At 35.9% G+C, this 18344-nt stretch overlaps 2 protein-coding genes across 2 annotated transcripts; both read right to left on the minus strand.

Annotated features, from left to right (window-relative positions):
- Positions 1-7042: 7042 nt before the first annotated feature.
- Positions 7043-8752, minus strand: LOC103958281 (early nodulin-93). The gene is made up of 4 exons (XM_009370539.3): positions 8486-8752; positions 7875-7936; positions 7703-7778; positions 7043-7586 (listed from the first exon to the last, which is right to left on the minus strand). The coding sequence occupies exons 1-4, from the start codon at positions 8562-8564 to the stop codon at positions 7480-7482; spliced, it is 324 nt and encodes a 107-aa protein (XP_009368814.1). The 5' UTR covers positions 8565-8752; the 3' UTR covers positions 7043-7479.
- A 5323-nt stretch (positions 8753-14075) lies between these two features.
- Positions 14076-16007, minus strand: LOC103958280 (protein kinase PINOID 2). The gene is made up of 2 exons (XM_009370538.3): positions 15345-16007; positions 14076-15081 (listed from the first exon to the last, which is right to left on the minus strand). The coding sequence occupies exons 1-2, from the start codon at positions 15923-15925 to the stop codon at positions 14181-14183; spliced, it is 1482 nt and encodes a 493-aa protein (XP_009368813.2). The 5' UTR covers positions 15926-16007; the 3' UTR covers positions 14076-14180.
- Positions 16008-18344: the final 2337 nt, after the last annotated feature.

Genomic DNA, 18344 nt, shown 5'->3' on the forward strand with positions numbered 1-18344 from the left:
ATGGTTCAACAACATGAGCTCATTAATGATAATTAAGGCAGAAATTAATAGCTTTTGAAGGAGATTATGATGGGGAATTAGGGCAAGGATTAAAGAAAACCTGTGGAGATTATGAGGGCCTGAGCAGTGGGATTGAGATTGGCTCTTGCCCAAGGCAAGCATCCTCACACTAACCAGCTACATATATATAATTATAGAAAATTAGATGTAAATCCCATATAAGTAGTTTCTACGAGCGGTTGTAATATGCCGGGGCACTCAGTGCCCTTAGATTCAGTTCAGCGATTGTCCAATTTTCTTGACAATTGTTACATTAGCTCTAATCGCTCTAAGTGGCAGAATTAGCAATACTTCGGAATACTATAAATTTTTTGTATAAATGATATCCAAAAACTTACAGTTGGAATGGCATAGGCGATGGTAGCAACAATGGCTGTCAATTAAGAAAATAAAATGAATTACACTCCTAGAAGAATTTCTTAAGACAAATTACTTGAAAATAAAAAACAAAATAATTACAAATACATAAAAATATTGGAATATATGACTATCACTATGGTCCCCCAGTAAAAAAGTGCTTGGTGTGCAATATATGGCAGCAAGAGCAAGATGGCAATAAAAAAGAAATCTTAATCACATAATTAGCATAGCAGATTCAGTCTCCAACAAATGCTTTTTTCAGAGGCTCATGGTAAGAGTTTAACTAACAATTCATAGGAATCCCAAATCTCATGATGCTTAACTATATATATAATATAACTTATAACCAATAATTAATTAAGAAAATGCATATAAATCAAGTTGGTCAAAAGGGAAAGTATCTTAGCTAATACTAGTTGTATTATATTGTGTCAACCTCTTTTGTAACGTAACTTAGTCACGTAAAGAGAAAGATAAACAAAATGAGATATATACACTACTACATTTAATGTTTAGCGCGACGAACATAAATTGGTCGTGCAAAGCTTATCCCCGTTGCACAAACGTCAAAGCGATGAAAACTTCGTCGCGATGAAATCCGTCAGTGGCAAGTCCCAATCCAACATTCTGGGGATCCCTTATATCTTATCCCCGTTGCATAAACCCTATGTATTCTCATTCGTTCCAAATCAAGACGAACTTTGATCGTCTCCTTTGTCTTGCCCTCGATATCTAGAATGGTGCCCACCAATGTGTCAAATACATTTTTCTCAACATGCATAACGTCGAGGTTGTGTCTCAATTTTACTTTCGACCAATACAGGAGCTCAAAAAACGTAGACTTGTGCGTCCAGTTCATATGTGTAGAAGGTCTGGTCCTACTCATTGTTTTCCCAAATAAAGCAAAATCCAAACGGTTAAGCTGTTTCAAAATCTGATCACTGGACCATTCTCTAGGTCTGAGGCGAGGCTCTATTTTCCTGTCAAACTCTTTATCATTTTCCCGCCACTCGTGGTCCCATGGCAACCATCTCCGATAACCAAGGTAACAAACTTTTCCAGCGTGTCAACCAAATGTTACATCATCCTTGCATACAGGGCATGCCATATAACCCTAGTGCTCCACCCAAAAACCATTGCATATGCGGAAAAATCATTCACAGTCCACATAATTGATGCCCGCAAAGTGACCATATTCCCAGTACACTTATCGTATATGCGCACACTGTTTGTCCATAAATCATTTAGCTCATCAACCAATGACTTTAAGTAAACATTGATTGACCTACCAGGGTCCTTAATTATCAAAAAAGTCATCATCATGTATTCTTTTTTCATGCATTTTCAAAGCGGTAAATTTTATGGAAATACGAAAAGTAGCCAAGTGATGTGGTGTTGGTTTAGAACCCTGAACGGATTGAATCCGTAACTGGCAAGTCCAAATCTAACATTTCGGGGATTAGCAGCAAACTCGGGGAACGTTCGATCAAATCTTTCCATGCCTCCCCATCTGCAAGATGCCTCATCACATCGTCGTCTACTCATTTTTCCTTATGTCATCTCATGTTGATGGCAATATGTGTCGACATATGCAATCGCTGCAACCCAGGTTTCAAAGGCAAATAACATATGACTTTTTGTGGGATCTTAGTAGTTCTATACTAAGTTGTCATTTTGAACCTCGACTCATTACATACAGGGCATTTATCCAATGCTTTATTATCTTTATAGAATAAAATACAAATATTTTTGCAAGCGTGAATTTTTTCATAACCTAATCTGAGACCATTCAACACCTTTTGTGCGTTTCTATGGTCTTTCGGCAAACAATTGTCATTTGGTAACATTCTCTTGAAAAGTCCCAAAAAGTAATCGAAACACTGGTTCGACATATGATACTTCATTTTTCCGTGCATTAGTTCCATAATGGCTGTGAGAACCAAAACGTCCTCTCATTCCGGGTATAACTCTTGGTTGGCATTTTTCAATAGTTTTTCATATTGTTCAAATTCTGCACTGTCTATTGGTGTAGGCACGTTATCTTCCCCTTCCTGATTGGTGTTTGTTGATGCAAATGGTAAAGCATCATTTAAAATATCCATGACTTGTTCATTGGGACCCATATTAGGTTCAACATTGCCCACTTTTGTGGCGTTTGAAGACGAAGCATTGTCTAATTATTCCCCATGATGGTTCCAAGTATTATAGGTCTCTACCATTTCATTCACTACTAAATGAAATCGAACATTTTCAATTGTGTCCCTTAACGTGTTGTTACACCTCCTACAAAGACTCCGAATTCTAGTTGCACCCGGGTTGTATGTACGTGCAAAGTCAATAAAATTCTCGATTCCATCCAAGTATTCGTCTGCACATCTATTCAGGTTCTGTATCCAAGTTCTATCCAAAATTTTTGCAACCACAATAACAATACAACAATCACAACAACTTCATCATAATATTGTCACCTTATGCCTCCGTTAAGGGCCTTGTCCCATTCAGGAATGCAAAGTTATGTCATGTAATTTATGGCTACATCAGATTATATTTCGACGTGGAGAAATTTCGACAACATCTCTGTACAGTTCTTCAGATGGACAACATAGATATGAAATACCTATGTGCCACCCGAATAATGTACAGAGATGACACCAAAATTATCATGCCCGAAACCTAATCCTTAAACCATAAACTATGCGCCATAACTGTGCATTCCTAAACTAGTCCCAATAATGGGACAATTCAAGAATCAATTGGACCGCAGTCATGCTTTCACATCCATGCGCGAAATCCAACTAATCCTCGAATGGGAAACTAAGTTTTACTAAAAAAAAAAGGTATGAACCTAATTACAATTAACTTCGTACACCACAAGCACGTATTTGTACATTACGTACAAATTTAACAACATAATATAAATATAATTTCACAACATAATTTCAACATAATTTAATTAATTTATATGTTTTAAAAAATAAAATGAAGAAAATACCTTCCAAATCGTTCTCCACAAATCGCTAATCACACACAATATCCCTATAGATAACGGATTTCATGGCGTTAGTATGAATTGACATTAATACTTTTACCTTAAAAAAAGCTTACCAAACACATTGAGATAGCTTGATCAACCTAGAGAAGAAAATGGAGGGAGTATTAGATGATGAAATTGAGAGAAAATGAAAGTAACAGATGCCATATTGAAGAAAAATGAAGGGCGAGGAGGTGCAGAGGGGGATTTTGTAATTTTACTACAGTTTTTGCCTCTGCAGCTGAAGTCACATTATAAAGATTTCTTTTGCACAAATCATTTTGCGCGACGAATATAGTGTTCGTCGCACAAAGTACATTTGCGCGACGAACATATATATTCGTTGCACAAGTCTAAATAATTTTTTTTTATTTTTTTTCGTTTTCTTTATAATTAGTTAATGTAAACAAGTTGTGCAATGAATACTCTATTGGTTGCGCAACATGCATATTTAAAAAAAAATTCATTTTTTTCTGTTTTCTTTTTAACTAAGGTAAAATTTTATTTTAATCTAAATAAAAAACTCCAACCTAATTAAACATTACCACAATAATTAACAAAACTAATTTATTAACCCAAATACATATTATAACTAATGTAAATATTAATAATCATCCATATAACATAAATTTATTAAATAAAGTCAAACATAACATCCAAATTATCTTATTTCATTAAAAAAAAAAAACAAATAAACTTCAATCCTCCTCCTCCGGGGCATCAACAGTGGCATCGGGAACTCCCCTATGCTCCGCAGCCCGATGCACATTGAACTTCCACTGCCAAAAATGCATCTTGAAAAGGTCATCCAGATACTTCCACTACTTCTCATCAATTTCATCACCATCCCAATGAACTTGTATTAATGCCAATAAAAATAAATTAGTAATTGAAAAAAATACTACTTTTAAACAAAAAATAATTATACATTCTTTAATACAAACTTACCGATAACTCCCCCCCCCATGGACTTCTTCAACTCCTTAGGCACCATTTTCCAAGACTTAAACTTGGTAGAACATTGGTTCTGCACCAAACCCCCAATATCAAACCTAAGTTCGGTGTACGCATCAGCCCTACTTTTGTCTTCAAAGGAGGGCAATCGCTTACGACGGTACCTTTCTATTCACAACATTGCTTTCCTCATTTTTTTTTCTACCACAAAATTTTAAAAGTAATAGACTATTAAAAAAAAAAATTCTACCATATCAAATGTAAGACAACTAATTCAACAATAATTTTCTTTTTTACCTTTCCTTCGCGAGAACCTTCTCCCTCGCAACTTTTCATTGAATCATGAGTCGAATCGGTCATCACCTTTGAAACAAAACCTCTGAAAACTAGGGTTCTCAAATTTTGTTTATATAGAACCCGTAACACTTTGCGCGACGAACCTCTTGGTCGCACAAAATGTGTTATAAATGCGCACTAAATGGGAGCGTTTAAAGAGCATTTGACCATTTTCAGTAAAACTTTGCGCAACGAATATGTGGAAATATTTGTCGTGCAAACACTTGGCGGCAATTTTTTTTTTCCTCTTTTCCTTGCGTGACGAACACACGTGTTCGTTCCGCTTACGCGACAAATATTTTCGTTGCATAATTTTATTTTGTATCCTGCCATTTTTGTGCGACCAATCTATGTTTTCATCATGCAAGTGCCACTTAGGCGACGAAATTTTTTTTGTCACACAAAACCTCGTCGTGCAAGCTATTTTTTTTACTAGTGATATAGAATCAGTTTTGTCACATCCCGTCCTGGGCCCCACCACATCCCAGGCTCGACTCCACCATAGCACGATATTGTCCACTTTGGGCCCCGATCATGCCCTCATGGTTTTGTTTCTAGAAACTCACACGAGAACTTCTCAATGAGTAACCTATCATGGGATTGCTCTCGCGCGAACTCGCTTAACTTCGGAGTTCCTACAAAACCCGAAGCCAGTGAGCTTCCAAAAGACCTCGTGCTAGGTAGAGATGAGAATATACATATAAGGCTTACAGGATCCACTCCCCTACGCGATGTGTGATGAAACAATCCACTAGGGGCCCGATGTTCTCGTCGGCACACATCCGGCCATAGATTGGCTTTGATACCAAATTGTCACATCCCGGCCCGGGTCCCCACCACATCTCGGGCCGGATGTGACAATTTGGTATCAGAGCCAATCCATGGCCGGATGTGTGCCGACAAGGACATCGAGCCCCTAAGGGGGATGAATTGTTACATCTCACATCGTCTAGGGAAGTGGATCATGTAAGCTTTATATGTATATTCTCATCTCTACCTAGCACGAGGCTTTCTGGGACGAGAACTTCTCAGTGGGTTGCTCTCGCGCGAGCTCATTGGCTTCGGATTCCGTACCCGAACCGGGATGTGACAAGTTTCAAGTTTCAATTTATTCTAATTGATCTAATAAAGTACAAAATGAAAATTTATTTTTGTTAACGTCTAGACAAGAACGTAATGTCATTTTAATTACAAATAAAGCTGGGAGCGGAAACTGCCACTGGTTTGGACAAAGCTGCCAAAACCATGGGTTGGCTCAGGAGTGCTTTGGTTCCATGCGCATCACCTGTTCAAGGGATTAGGACAAGTATCCTAAAAGCAAGGGCTGAGATCATCAAGTGATCTTCTGTTGCAGACTAGCATTCAAAACGTTGGACGGGTTTTGCTCTCCTTTTCACGAGTTGCAGGATTTTTCCTTAAGTGGGGGGCCAGTGGTCTCATAAGTTGTTTGTCTTTGCACCGCCACAAGGCAGTGCACAGTAGCTACTGTGGGGTAGCGCATTCAACTTTCATCTTACCTTGTTGAAATGAGGCAAGAGCCAGTAGCTTGAAAAATCTATCAACTCAATCAAATCTCGTGAAACTCAATGGCCAACATAATAAAATAAAATATAAACAGCTTATTAACAACCGTCTTCAACAATAAAAAGAAATTTCAGTTTTTTATTACAAAATAAAATTATGAACAATAATGTAATTTTGTACAAGCTATTGTTCACACACAAATAAATCCAAGTCTTTTTTTTTTCTCTCACACAGCCAATTGCTTAAGAAAAAGATAGACATACATTGCATTGCACCGGTGACATGAAAGATGTAGCCCTTGGTCATTCCGAAGCATTAACTTAGTAGTCAATGGGTAAAGTAATTAAAGGTAAAAAGATTCCTTTTTTTTTTTTTTTCGTTTTGTCAATAAAGAGATCCTTGGTTTGATTAATATGGACAATGTACCATGTGGTCCATGTCGACTAAGAGCCTACGAACATGAAAATATGGAAGCAATAGCTGTTCAGCGTTCTCATAACTTTTAAATATATATCGTCTTGGCATCATGGTTGTAATTAACATAATTATATAATTCATTTATATTTTTTAATTTATTTTGTAACGACAATTTTGAATTTAGTTTACTATATATTTGTTCCTTGGTATACAAATCAGCTTGAAGTTTTCAAACTGGCCCCTTGCTTTCAAATGTATCCAGTTAATCAGGCCTGAGCAGATATAAATCGTTGTGTCAAAGATTTGCATGGAACTTAAACAAACACTATGAAGCTCAAAAAGCAATCAGATCGATGACCATGACATGAAATTCTTGAGTATATATTATAACTTCTCATATGGTGAAACCTGAAGAAAGTCATACATAAACAATACAACCCTTTGAGAGGCTCTAAACCGGATCGGGTATCCTAGCCATATAGCTAATACTCACTTTCTTGCATACAAGTGAAGAAGAATAGAAGCTCCTTGCGCTCGTACAGCTAAAATGTAGTGATCTCCACATCAATTAGGCCTCCATTGACGTCTTCAAGCACATACCGTACGTTGATTTGGAGGCTTACTTACAGTTCCCTCTCAAAAGCTTTATAAAATTTGCATTCATAAATTAATGCTGAAAATTTGGTACATAAACGCTCTAGAGCTATTAGATTGAAACCCATCTCTATTTATTTATATATTTAAAGATGATTGGGTTCACACCATGCGGCAACAAGAGCATAAACCCTAGCTAGTTATTAGTGATTAATTCTTGCTCCATGATGAGCCACTTGATTGAATGAGTTCCTTCTTGCAGTTGCCAAAATAGTCTTGTCAGCCACGATGAAATATGCCATTCCAGCCACTGCATGCCATCAAATTAACAATATTTTCCTTCAATTATAATGATAATTAAGGCTGTAATTAATAAGTTTTAAGAAGATTATGATATACATAATTAGGGCAAGGATTAAAGAAAACCTGTGGAGATTATGAGGGCCTGAGCAGTGGGATTGAGATTGGCTCTTGCCCAAGGTAGCATCCTCACACTAGCCATCTGCATATATTAAGCATATATAGAATTAGATGTAAACCCTGAAAACAGTAGCTAGTAATTTATAGAGCCCGAAATATGATGAGATTGAAAACTTACAGTTGGAATGGCAGTGGCAATGGTGGCAACAACAGCTGCCTTAGCTCCTGCTTTTACACCCTCTGATGATCCAATTAGAAAAGAAAAATAATTACACTTCCAGAAGAAATTGTAAAAGTGAATTACTTAAAAAGAGAAGAAAATTAATTTATATAAATGAAAATCTTGGGATATATGGCTGAGTGTGGTCCCCCACTGAAAAAAGGATACGTTATACTTTATCCATTTTCTGAAGAAAAGCCATTTACATGGAACAATACAAAATCTTAATCACATTATTAGCATATCAGATTTCAGTCTGCAAATATATATGCTTTTTAGAGAGACTCATGGTAAAGAGCTTTAGATGCTGCAATTCATGGGAATCCGAAATCCCATGATGCTTAACATCATGAATCATCACATGACAAATTCAAAAACCATCATAATATAAAATATAGCCAATAATTAATAAATAGAAAAAACCAGTAATTAATTACTATAATGCATATATAAATGAAGTAAGTCAAAGGGACAAAGCTTTTTTTCGGAAAATGCTTGTTACATGATAAGAGAGAGGAATAAAATATACAACTAGAGCGGAGCCACAGAAAATAGAAGCATGAGCATACCACGAGAATAGCGCTTAGCCATGGCCAGTTGGTCAATTGAGGTATTTTCAAAGGGAGACGGGGCCATATTTTTTGCCATTGTAGGAGACTAACTAGTTGTAAAAAATAGGTATTTGAAGAAGTGAATGAAGAAGGTTTTTGAAACTCTTTGGATGAATTGAAATGTGGGATTTGGGTAGATATTTATAAGGTTTAGGAAGCACAGATGTCGTGAGTGAGTGAGTGGTTTCACTGAATTCTGGGGTCCGAGGCACTTGTTTTCGGTTTCACCTTTGGTTGTTGGTTGGTCAGTTCAGGCTTTTTATCCTCCAAGTGCCCATGGTTTTGTCTGGGATATTGGGTAAACCAAGTGATGGTTGAGGCCTTGAGGGTACCAATGTAAATAAAATATAGAGCGATTTTCTGGTGTCATCAATTTATTTCTTTATAATTATTTATTTGACAGATAATATAATTTTTAAAACACATAACAAATGTTTATTAGGCAGTACTGTAATTAAATTTTAATTGTATTAAAATGAGAAATGTTAAAAGACTTTTTAAAAATGAGATTTTTTATTGATTTTCCGTCATATCATATTTTTGCATAGTTTTTTACAATGTTGACACGAGAATTGTACTAAAAATAAAATGGTAGAAAATGTATTGAAAGTCTCACTTTTAAAATAAGTCACTTTAGTATTACCCTATTAAAATATCTCTACAGGTGAACGGGCTTTGAGATCCACACCGCTTATATTATCCATTGATGTTACTAAAGTGACCCACGAATCAAACAATCTGACTTATTTTCAAACTTTTGCATGTTATTTTATTTAGATACCATATTCCACTTTTATTAAAGTCATTTTCTGTTGAGTTGGGAGTGGAAACTGCAACTGGTTTGGGACAAAGCTGCCGCAATACCATGGGTTTGCCCTTGTGCTTCCGTTCCATACGCACCTCAGCAGTTGATGAGATTGAGACAGGTGTCCTAAAAGCAAGGGTCGAGATCACCAAGTGATCTGCTGTTGCAGATAGCATCCAAAATCCCGGATAGGGGTTCTCTTTCCCAGTTCATGGTTTTCCGTTGAGTGGGTCGCCGGTGTTTGGTTTCATGTGTTGTCTGTTTTTGCACCGTCACAAGTCTGAGAGATTCTACTGTACATCAACTTGTATCTGTTTCTCTTACAAATGCATACGTCGAAGAATAGTAATTTAGTAATACTTGTAGTGTTAATTGAATTATTTATCTCCTTGACCACATAATGCTCAAATACAATAATAAAAATGCGTCACGAGGAAGACCTCTTTATCACAAATACATTAATATCTTTCTCGTCAAATGATCGATTATTAAAAGAGAGATAATTGTAACACTTTTCTGTTTTAAGACTTCAAGCGTTAATCAAGTGACCAAAGGTAGGTGAACTAAAAGATAAAAAAGATGATTTCATTCATTTGATTCTTAGTTCCAATTCTCGGTCGACTAAGATTGATATTTTTGTTTGTAATATGCCCAAAGTGCCATGTCGACTGACAAGTCACTTCACAAATATACCTAAAGCTAGCGAGCTAAGGTAGCTCCCATTTGTATTTGTTTATTCAGTGTATTTGTCTTCCCCAAAATAGTACCCTATGAACATGAAAAATTTAGCATGTTATCTAAATTTAAATTTTAGAATATTGGTATCATGATTGCGAAATGAGACTAGATGATGACTAAACTTGTACGGACCAAAAAAAAAAAATTTGGGATGTGTTGACCGAAGACAAGGTACGTTCGACTAATCAAAGTAATAATGTTAGCCTAACATGGCTAATTAGTTTATAAAATTTTCCTATCAATTTATGTGTGATGGTACTGTGTAAAATATGTTAGGAAAAAATAATGTTTAATCTATTTTGAATGGAAATTGGCAGTTCCGAGTGAATTGCAGTGAAAAGTTATTTGATATGCAAGGGCAGTGACTTTTCTTTCGAAAAGTTTCCTGACTAATTTCCTTATGCATATTGCAATATTTCATAGGAATTGGGTGAGATTCAAATAACCGGTTCTTAGCCAAAGGCTATGAAACAGTTGAGTAAAATGGGTTGCTACCATTAAGACATGAAAGGGATGGATAATGATTATGACGGACAAGTAATCGTGGTTATTTACCTATAACCGTTTAAGCTTTTATGTCACAAAAGAATTGCCTCAGTTGTCTTTTGGTAAACAAAACAAGGTTTGCTTTCCATGAATAGATGACAGATCAACCATTTCAATTCATTCAATTTTCATTCTTCTCATCCGTGAATAATTTTAGGGTATATAATGTTACAGTTTAATATCATATTTTGAAGTTAGAGAATCAAGAGAAAGATCGAACACTTTTTAATTCACTGTACTTTGTAGATTGGAATGTTACTTCCACTTAGTGAAAGATCATTGGGAGACATTCGTCAATTCAAACCTTGGGGCACCTGTGAGGGGTGGTCTTGTATTAAGGTTATAGAATCCAATTCTAGCCTCACTCTACACCTCAAACTTGGACCTAAGACCTTGACCACCAAGCCTTAGAGGTCCTTTTGTTGACTCCCAGTTTCTGGCGACAACGAATCTGATTGTCATTATGGTTGTCAAAATTGAAGGATTAAATTGATAAATTCGTGATTATGGCATCTGATAATCTGATGATGCTGAAGAGCAGTCAATAATTTCATAAGAAAGAAAAATATAATAAAAAATTTAAAACAAAATACTATCGTTCACATTCCTGAACTGAAATTATGCAACTTTTGTGTAGTTGATTACACTTAACAAATAATTTGGTCCCGCATCGTAACTAATTAATTCTTTCTTAATGCTAAAGCAATCGAGCATTATTGCTATAATTATAAACAACCAATACATGAAAAACAAGGATTTTGCTACAAACTGTACGTAGTTGTCAATAAAGAGAATGATAAGCAACACTCTGTTGGTCGAATTCTTATATCATTTCTGAAAGCCATGAGAAAAGGCGGCTTGTCTAATCACCACAAACATGTTTTGGCCAAAGAATATTTGATTAGCTAGTATAATTTAAAATGCAATACACTACATATATATTAACTATTTTTAATTTCCTTTTGCAAATCACATAATTATGAATTTAATTATAACTTGTACAAGCAATTACTGAGAGTAATTTTTTAGTATGACACTGCTTGGATTATTAATATTAATGCCACGCGACAGTGAAACTCAAAATTTCTAAATTTCTAAACCACATAGCATTGATTATGTATAAAGTCTACCAAATATTAAACAATACTTGGCTACTTAAAGATGAATAAGAGCTCATACTAAAAAATCTTAGTGTTTTAATCACAAATCTTTGTGTTTATGATCAAAACTATTCATACTATGAATCACACTATAAAGATTATCTATGCAAAAAATAAATTAAAACTAAGAGCATTTAGTCAATCTATTGTAGCAAATACATAGACGGTTCGTAATGCTTTTACCAATACCATTCATTTGTTTTCAAATAGTTTGATGGTTAAATAACCTTATTTTTAATTGATTTTTTGTAGAGACGATCTTTATAGGGTAATTTATAATTTGAACGGTTCTGATTATAAACACAAAGTTTTATAAATTGACAATGAACAATTTTGAGAAATTTTAAGTAGGAGTTCCTATTCATCTTTAAGTAGTCAAGTATTGTTCTCAAATATTTTGTTATTTTGGCCATGATATGTACTATACAGTCCTCATTTCCTTGGTTTTCATATATACCCAGTTTAATTAGGCCGAGCGCATTCAAATGATATGAGTTCAAGAGCATGATTACAATTCCTAGCTGTTTCGCTCACTTGTTTGGTGAAACCGATAGCTAGCAAGGCCCATGCACATATATTACATACAATGAACACCAGGCTTTAGACCTAATTTTAAAGAAAGAACGAAAGAGGGCGAAAATTCTAGTATTCTTTGTAGCTCAAAAGAAAAAAAGTTTTACTATATATGCTTTGGGATATTTTAACACCGGGATGCTAAGAATATCTTAAACTCTAAACTTTAGCGGATAAAATTCCAGTGTATCAACTTAAGATACGCCGAAGCATACTGGAATCCATGAGAGAGAGAGAGAGAGAGAGAGAGAGGTTAGCCAGGCCATATAGCCAGCCCTGTCTCTTTCCTTCGCGTGCTGCTGCAAAAAGTAGTGATGAAGACTACACGATCAACCCCTCTGATCAGTCTGGATTTCCATCAATGGTATAGACAAAATGGCAACCCCTCTATTGACCCTTCATGCACATACCGTTGACTTAGGGGGCATGCAGTTTCCCTCTCAAAATCTTTATACATATTATGCACAATCACATCTTACGTACTGATATACGTACGAGTAATCAGGTTGCACCAATTAACTACATAGTATTACATGACAAGTGATGCATTCAACCAACGTAGGGATGTCCTTCCTATGTGTTGGGAAAATTGTCTGGACATAAATGACTAGATTAAAACCAATTCCTAATTGATTTGTCTCAGGAATCCGTTTAGATGTTTATTAAATCCAAATCCTGGCTGATATGTCTTAAGAATCCTTTTAATTGTTCACTCTGAACTTAACTATTTTTCATAAATTGAACTAATACTCTAAACTTTGTTCGGTGAACATGTAAGGATTGAAATGTTCCATACAACAATAATGCTAATCATATGGATTCAACTGATTGGTAGGTAGATGCTTTAGGACTGCTCTCTAATCGTACATTCTTTTAGTTAATTTATTGATAATCCTCCTTAAAAAGTGCTTGGGTGGATATGGGGAAGAGGAAAAAGAAGCCAGCACTTTACGTGACCAGAAATATCAGAAGAACAAAAAGAAGGGAAGGAAGCATGATGCTTTTGTTAGTTTCCTTCTCGGTGAAAAACAGCATGTGAATGCGTGGATATGAAAGTGCCCATATGCAGAAAGTAGATGAATTTTGTAAAAAAGTAAAAAAGCAAAAACATGATTTAATTTTTCTTTTTTATTATAATTTTTTCCATCATTGACAAAGAGTAATTATTGTCCTCACATGTCTTCATAGACTGCTCATGAAAATAACATTGGGACAATTATGGGATCCTCTACTTTACACCTCTACTTGCACATTCATTTATTTGTATTTTATGCGAATGAGAGAGACTCAAAACTATTTGGACGTGGCTGTGACGATATTCAATTGAGTAATGCTATTTATAACATATTTTTATATCATTTTCGATTGTATTTGATGTGGACAGTCACATTATTTGAAAAATTTGCAAAATAAAAAAAGGAGAAAGACTCTTCGTATATCACAATCATCATTTAATTAACTAATTTTTCTTAATTATTAGTTTATTAAATAATGAATTAAATTTAAAATTTTGATTAATTCAAATGATGTGGCTGTCTATATCAAATATCACCTAAAGTGGCATGAAAATGTGGTACAAAAATATGGTATGAATAGCATTGTTCTATGTAATTTAATTATGTACACTTCTATGCGTGTAAGTATTTTCTCAGTTTAGTAATAAGATCTGGACATTAAACAGAGTGACTAATTTGTTGTACATTATCTAAATCACGATTCTCATATATTAGTAGGAAAAACAAAGGAAAATTCTTAGTTTCTTTGGTGTCAAGCATGAAAATAAATATGCTTTCTGTTTTACCTATGTACAACATTAACCTAAGCAATAAAATTAGAAATAATCAACATGATGAGGGATCTGAAATGGTTCATCCCTCTCCTTTTTGCTTAACTTAGGCAAGTAATTAACTCGATTATTCCTATTCTTATTATGCAAATCACTACTAGGGACATGAGGAGGCCTAACTGACCTAATCAAAGCCCAATTCACACCCTTAAAGAAATCATGCCTTTTGATCTCCACAGATCCCTTTAAGCACCCAATTCTCTTCTTGGGATTCTTCACCAGTAGCTTGCTAATCAAGTCTTGAACTCTGACCATTTCCTCAAGCTCTTTGCTGCTGCTGACCACAACTCTTGGAAACCTTAATGGCTGCTTAAGAATGTTGATTAGGGTTTTCTCATTGTTTTCTCCTTTGAAAGGCGTCCGCCCGTACAACATTTCATACAAAAACACTCCGAATGTCCACCAGTCCACCGCGCTTCCATGGCCTTGCCCTGAGATCACCTCAGGCGCCAAGTACTCGTGGGTCCCCACGAATGACTTGGAGCGGGCGTGGATTGGTTCGGCCACCATTTCCGGGTTCAGCTCTTTATAATCATCATCATAATCATGATTAACATCATTATCAGCACCAACTTGTTCTGTTATGGTTGTGACTGTGCCCTTCTTTTTCTTGTGGGAGGCAGAGAAGCAAGAGAGCACAGGCTGCATGGGCGCGGCAGCACAATACGACATTGATGAACTCTTTGCGCTCTTCTGGTCCGATTCTAGCTCCGATTTTCGCCTTAGCAATTTTGGAACCACGTCGCATTTGAGGGAGAGATCAAAATCTGAGAGCATGATGTGTCCATCCTCTCTAACCAGTACATTTTCAGGCTTCAAGTCTCTGTAAACAATCCCCATCATGTGCAGATACTCTAGAGCTAACAGTGTCTCCGCCGCGTAAAACCTGCGATTAATTCAGCCCAAAAATTGTAATTAGTTCAATTTTTTATTCCACTTCCACAAAATAAAGCAAGGCTAATAAAACAGAACGTAACATAATATATCAAACTTTCTGATGAAATAACACATCCAATTATCAAGTACCCGCTAAGTTTAATTAAATGAAATTAATTGATTACCGAGCAGAACATTTATGACTAAAATAATCAGACTATCTGACAAGAGAATATTTTCTACTAACTTAGATTAATTAAACGAAGTAATTACCTAGCAGATGAGATGCTGAAGCATTTTCCGGGGAGGCGTTGACGGGCAGCGAACAAGTCGCCGCCGGGGCAAAACTCCATAACCAAGCAAGAGTAGTGAGAAGCATCAAACTCAGCGTAGAGAGTAGGCAAAAAAGGGTGATCAAGCATGTCCAGAATCTCCTTCTCCATCTCAGCTCTGTGCAGCTTCTTTCTTATAGCAAGTGCTTCTCTGTCAACCACTTTCATCGCGTAAAAGCACTGCGGCAAACCCACAACTGGGTTTCTTATCTGGCAAAGGTACACATTTCCAATGTCGCCACTTCCTAGGCGGCGGAGGAGCCGAAAATGGTCGAGCCCAACTCGGCCTTTGGAGCTGCGGAGCCGCCGCATGGCTTCCCATGCAGGTTGGTTGGCCTTGTGGGGCTTGTGAGCAGAGGAAAGCAGAGAGGCTTCAGTGGTGGAGGAGCAAACGGAGACCGAGCTCTGGCGGCGGCTGCTGAAGCTCAGGTTGCTCATCCAGCTCCGGCTCGAATCCGGAACCGTTATGGATGAGCAGCTGCTGTCATAGTCCGAATCGTCTTTGGTTGTTATGGCTGCCATTGTTGTGAAGGAGCAGAGAGAGTGCGTTATGTGTGCTTTATCAGGGCTTTTATAACGAAATGGTTTGTGGGCACTAGTAGGCGATGAGGTTATTTAGCGTATTCAAAATATGTGATGTTCAAACAAAGTTACAAAGCGCTAACTTTGCTCATAAAAGAAAAATTAGTGTATGATACTACTGGATTATAATAACAAAGTATAATCAGTTTACGTGTTAAAGTATGCGTGAAAGACATTATTGATATTTCTCATTTTAAATGTTTCACTCTCCATTCACTCATACATATCAAATGATCGTATTCTAATACAAAACATGCCAAATTTTGTTAAAAGTTAAGGAGAGAAACTTCTTGATAATTGTTTTATTCAGACAATTCCCACATTAAGTGTGACCAATCATAAAATCAAGTTAAATCATAATATTTAGAGTGTTCTTGTTTTTGTAAGAGTTAATCCAATGAATAATGTAGTCTGGACGTCCCTACTCAAGTTTTTAACTTAGGCCATCTCCAACCGAAGACTGGCCAGATGGCTCGTTTTAGCCCTCTGGCCCTCCAAGAAATTAATATTTTAATGAATAGTACATGATCATATTTGCCTCTATCTCCAACTGAGGGCCAAAGGGCCATAGGGCTTCTTTTAGCCTTGTCACAAAAAACCGTCTCCAACTAAGGGCTAAGGGGCCATAGGGCCAAACATAATTTATTATTTAAAAACTACAACTTAAATTCAAATCCAATGGCTAAGTGACGTCAGCATGGAGTCGGCGTTTAAGTTTGATGTTGTTAAATGTTTTTAAAAATGTTGTTTAAGTTTCATGTTGTTAAATGTTTTTTTTAAGTTGTATAATTTTTATGTTGGTTAATGTTATTTAATGTTGTTTCATGTTACTTAATTTAATTTAATGTTGCATAATGGCTTAGGAAGTTATAGGAAAAAAATAGAATTTACAAAAAATATGAAACAAATTTTGTAAAATAGAATTTATAAGAAAAAAAATAGAATTTAAAAAAAAATATGAAATAAATTTTGTAAAATAGAAGTTATAGGAAGTTATAGAAAAAAAATAGAATTTAAAAATAGAAGTTATAGGAAAACAAATTTGTAAATAAAATAAATAAATAAAACTGTAAAAAAAAAATATTAAAAAATAACGGCTAGCTGACGTCAGCTAGCCGTTGCATTTGAAAATTTGACCTAACATTCCTGTCAGATATAACCGATAGGAATATACATATTCCTGTCGGTTACCTGTCGGTTGTATCCGATAGGAATGCTCACATTTCTGGCCAGCCCTAGGCTGGCTGGCTGGCTGGATTGGGCCAACCCTTTGGCCCTTTCAGATTCCGTGGGACCCACGAGCCCTCTAGCCTAACCCTCAGTTGGGGACAGTTTTCAAGCATTTTTCGGCTCTCTGGCTCTTTGGACCATTCGGTTGGAGAGGACCTTAAGTGCCGAGTCAATGTTCTAGGTAGCTAATGAAAGTCATCTTTATATATAGTTGCCCATGTTTCCAAAAAATTTCACAACAATGCCATTGTTTTCACTTTTTGATGAATCATGTGGGGCTCTCCCAAAAGATGCATACAAAGGGGATCAAGAGGATGGCTATTTTGTTATCAAATTAAATTATTCAATCGACATTTGGAAATGCATAGTGCAAGTCCATGGAAATTTAATCTGGCTCACCATTTCTATTTCTAGGGTTTTAATTTCTTATAGCGGATCGCAACCAACCAAACCTAATCTGCCTAACGGAAGACTGCAGGCTGCAGCAAATAAAGAGCTTTTAGATTGATGTTGTGGTGGGCATGCTCATCTCGGCTGACACAACCACTATGCTTTGTTTTCAAAAGTGACTTCCAAAACAAATGGTTGACGCATGTTTCGTCATATTAAAATTATAAAACCAGCCAAACAAAGGGCTTGTAATTTGTAATTAGAATCTAACTAGTTGTGTGTGTACGTCATTTGCTTCTGTCTATCTGCAGTTTGCAGTACATTACCTGTATGTCTGCATGGGCTCTTATCCTTTTTTTCTTTCTCAAATCATAATTTGACACCTACAACTACCATTAGAAATGTAAAGAGTTCCCTTGAAGTTGTTTTTATTGATTGTTTGTATAGATGGTTTTTACAAAGTGCTTTACAATATAAACGATCCAAATCATAAGCATAAAAATTTCTTAAATCGGTCACGTAGTGAATTAAAGAAGAACTCCTCATTCTTTGAGGAGCCAAGTTAATTCCTATAAAATGCTTATGCCTATATGCACTCTTAACATAAGCACTTACGAGCATAAGTATTTCTTCTAATTTTATGGATGCAACATTTAATTATCTTAAATAATGCTTTTACGACCCATAAATACTTTAAAGTTTTTAATCAAACATGTTTAGCTCTTTTAGAGCGAGTCCC

Source organism: the organism of the source record quoted next, unplaced genomic scaffold (genome assembly GCF_019419815.1).
Source record: "Pyrus x bretschneideri cultivar Hongxiangsu unplaced genomic scaffold, Pyrus_bretschneideri_v1 Contig1, whole genome shotgun sequence".
Taxonomy (NCBI): Eukaryota; Viridiplantae; Streptophyta; class Magnoliopsida; order Rosales; family Rosaceae; genus Pyrus; species Pyrus x bretschneideri.

Excerpts from the sequence above, each read along its gene's own strand:
- LOC103958281 (XM_009370539.3), bottom strand. The coding sequence starts at position 8,564 with ATGGCAAAAAATATGGCCCCGTCTCCCTTTGAAAATACCTCAATTGAC. Across the intron at positions 7,937-8,485 it reads GGCTAAGCGCTATTCTCGTG|AGGGTGTAAAAGCAGGAGCT; the intron begins GTATGCTCATGC and ends TTGGATCATCAG. Across the intron at positions 7,587-7,702 it reads GGCCCTCATAATCTCCACAG|TGGCTGGAATGGCATATTTC; the intron begins GTTTTCTTTAAT and ends GATGGCATGCAG.
- LOC103958280 (XM_009370538.3), bottom strand. The coding sequence starts at position 15,925 with ATGGCAGCCATAACAACCAAAGACGATTCGGACTATGACAGCAGCTGC. Across the intron at positions 15,082-15,344 it reads TTCAGCATCTCATCTGCTAG|GTTTTACGCGGCGGAGACAC; the intron begins GTAATTACTTCG and ends AATTAATCGCAG.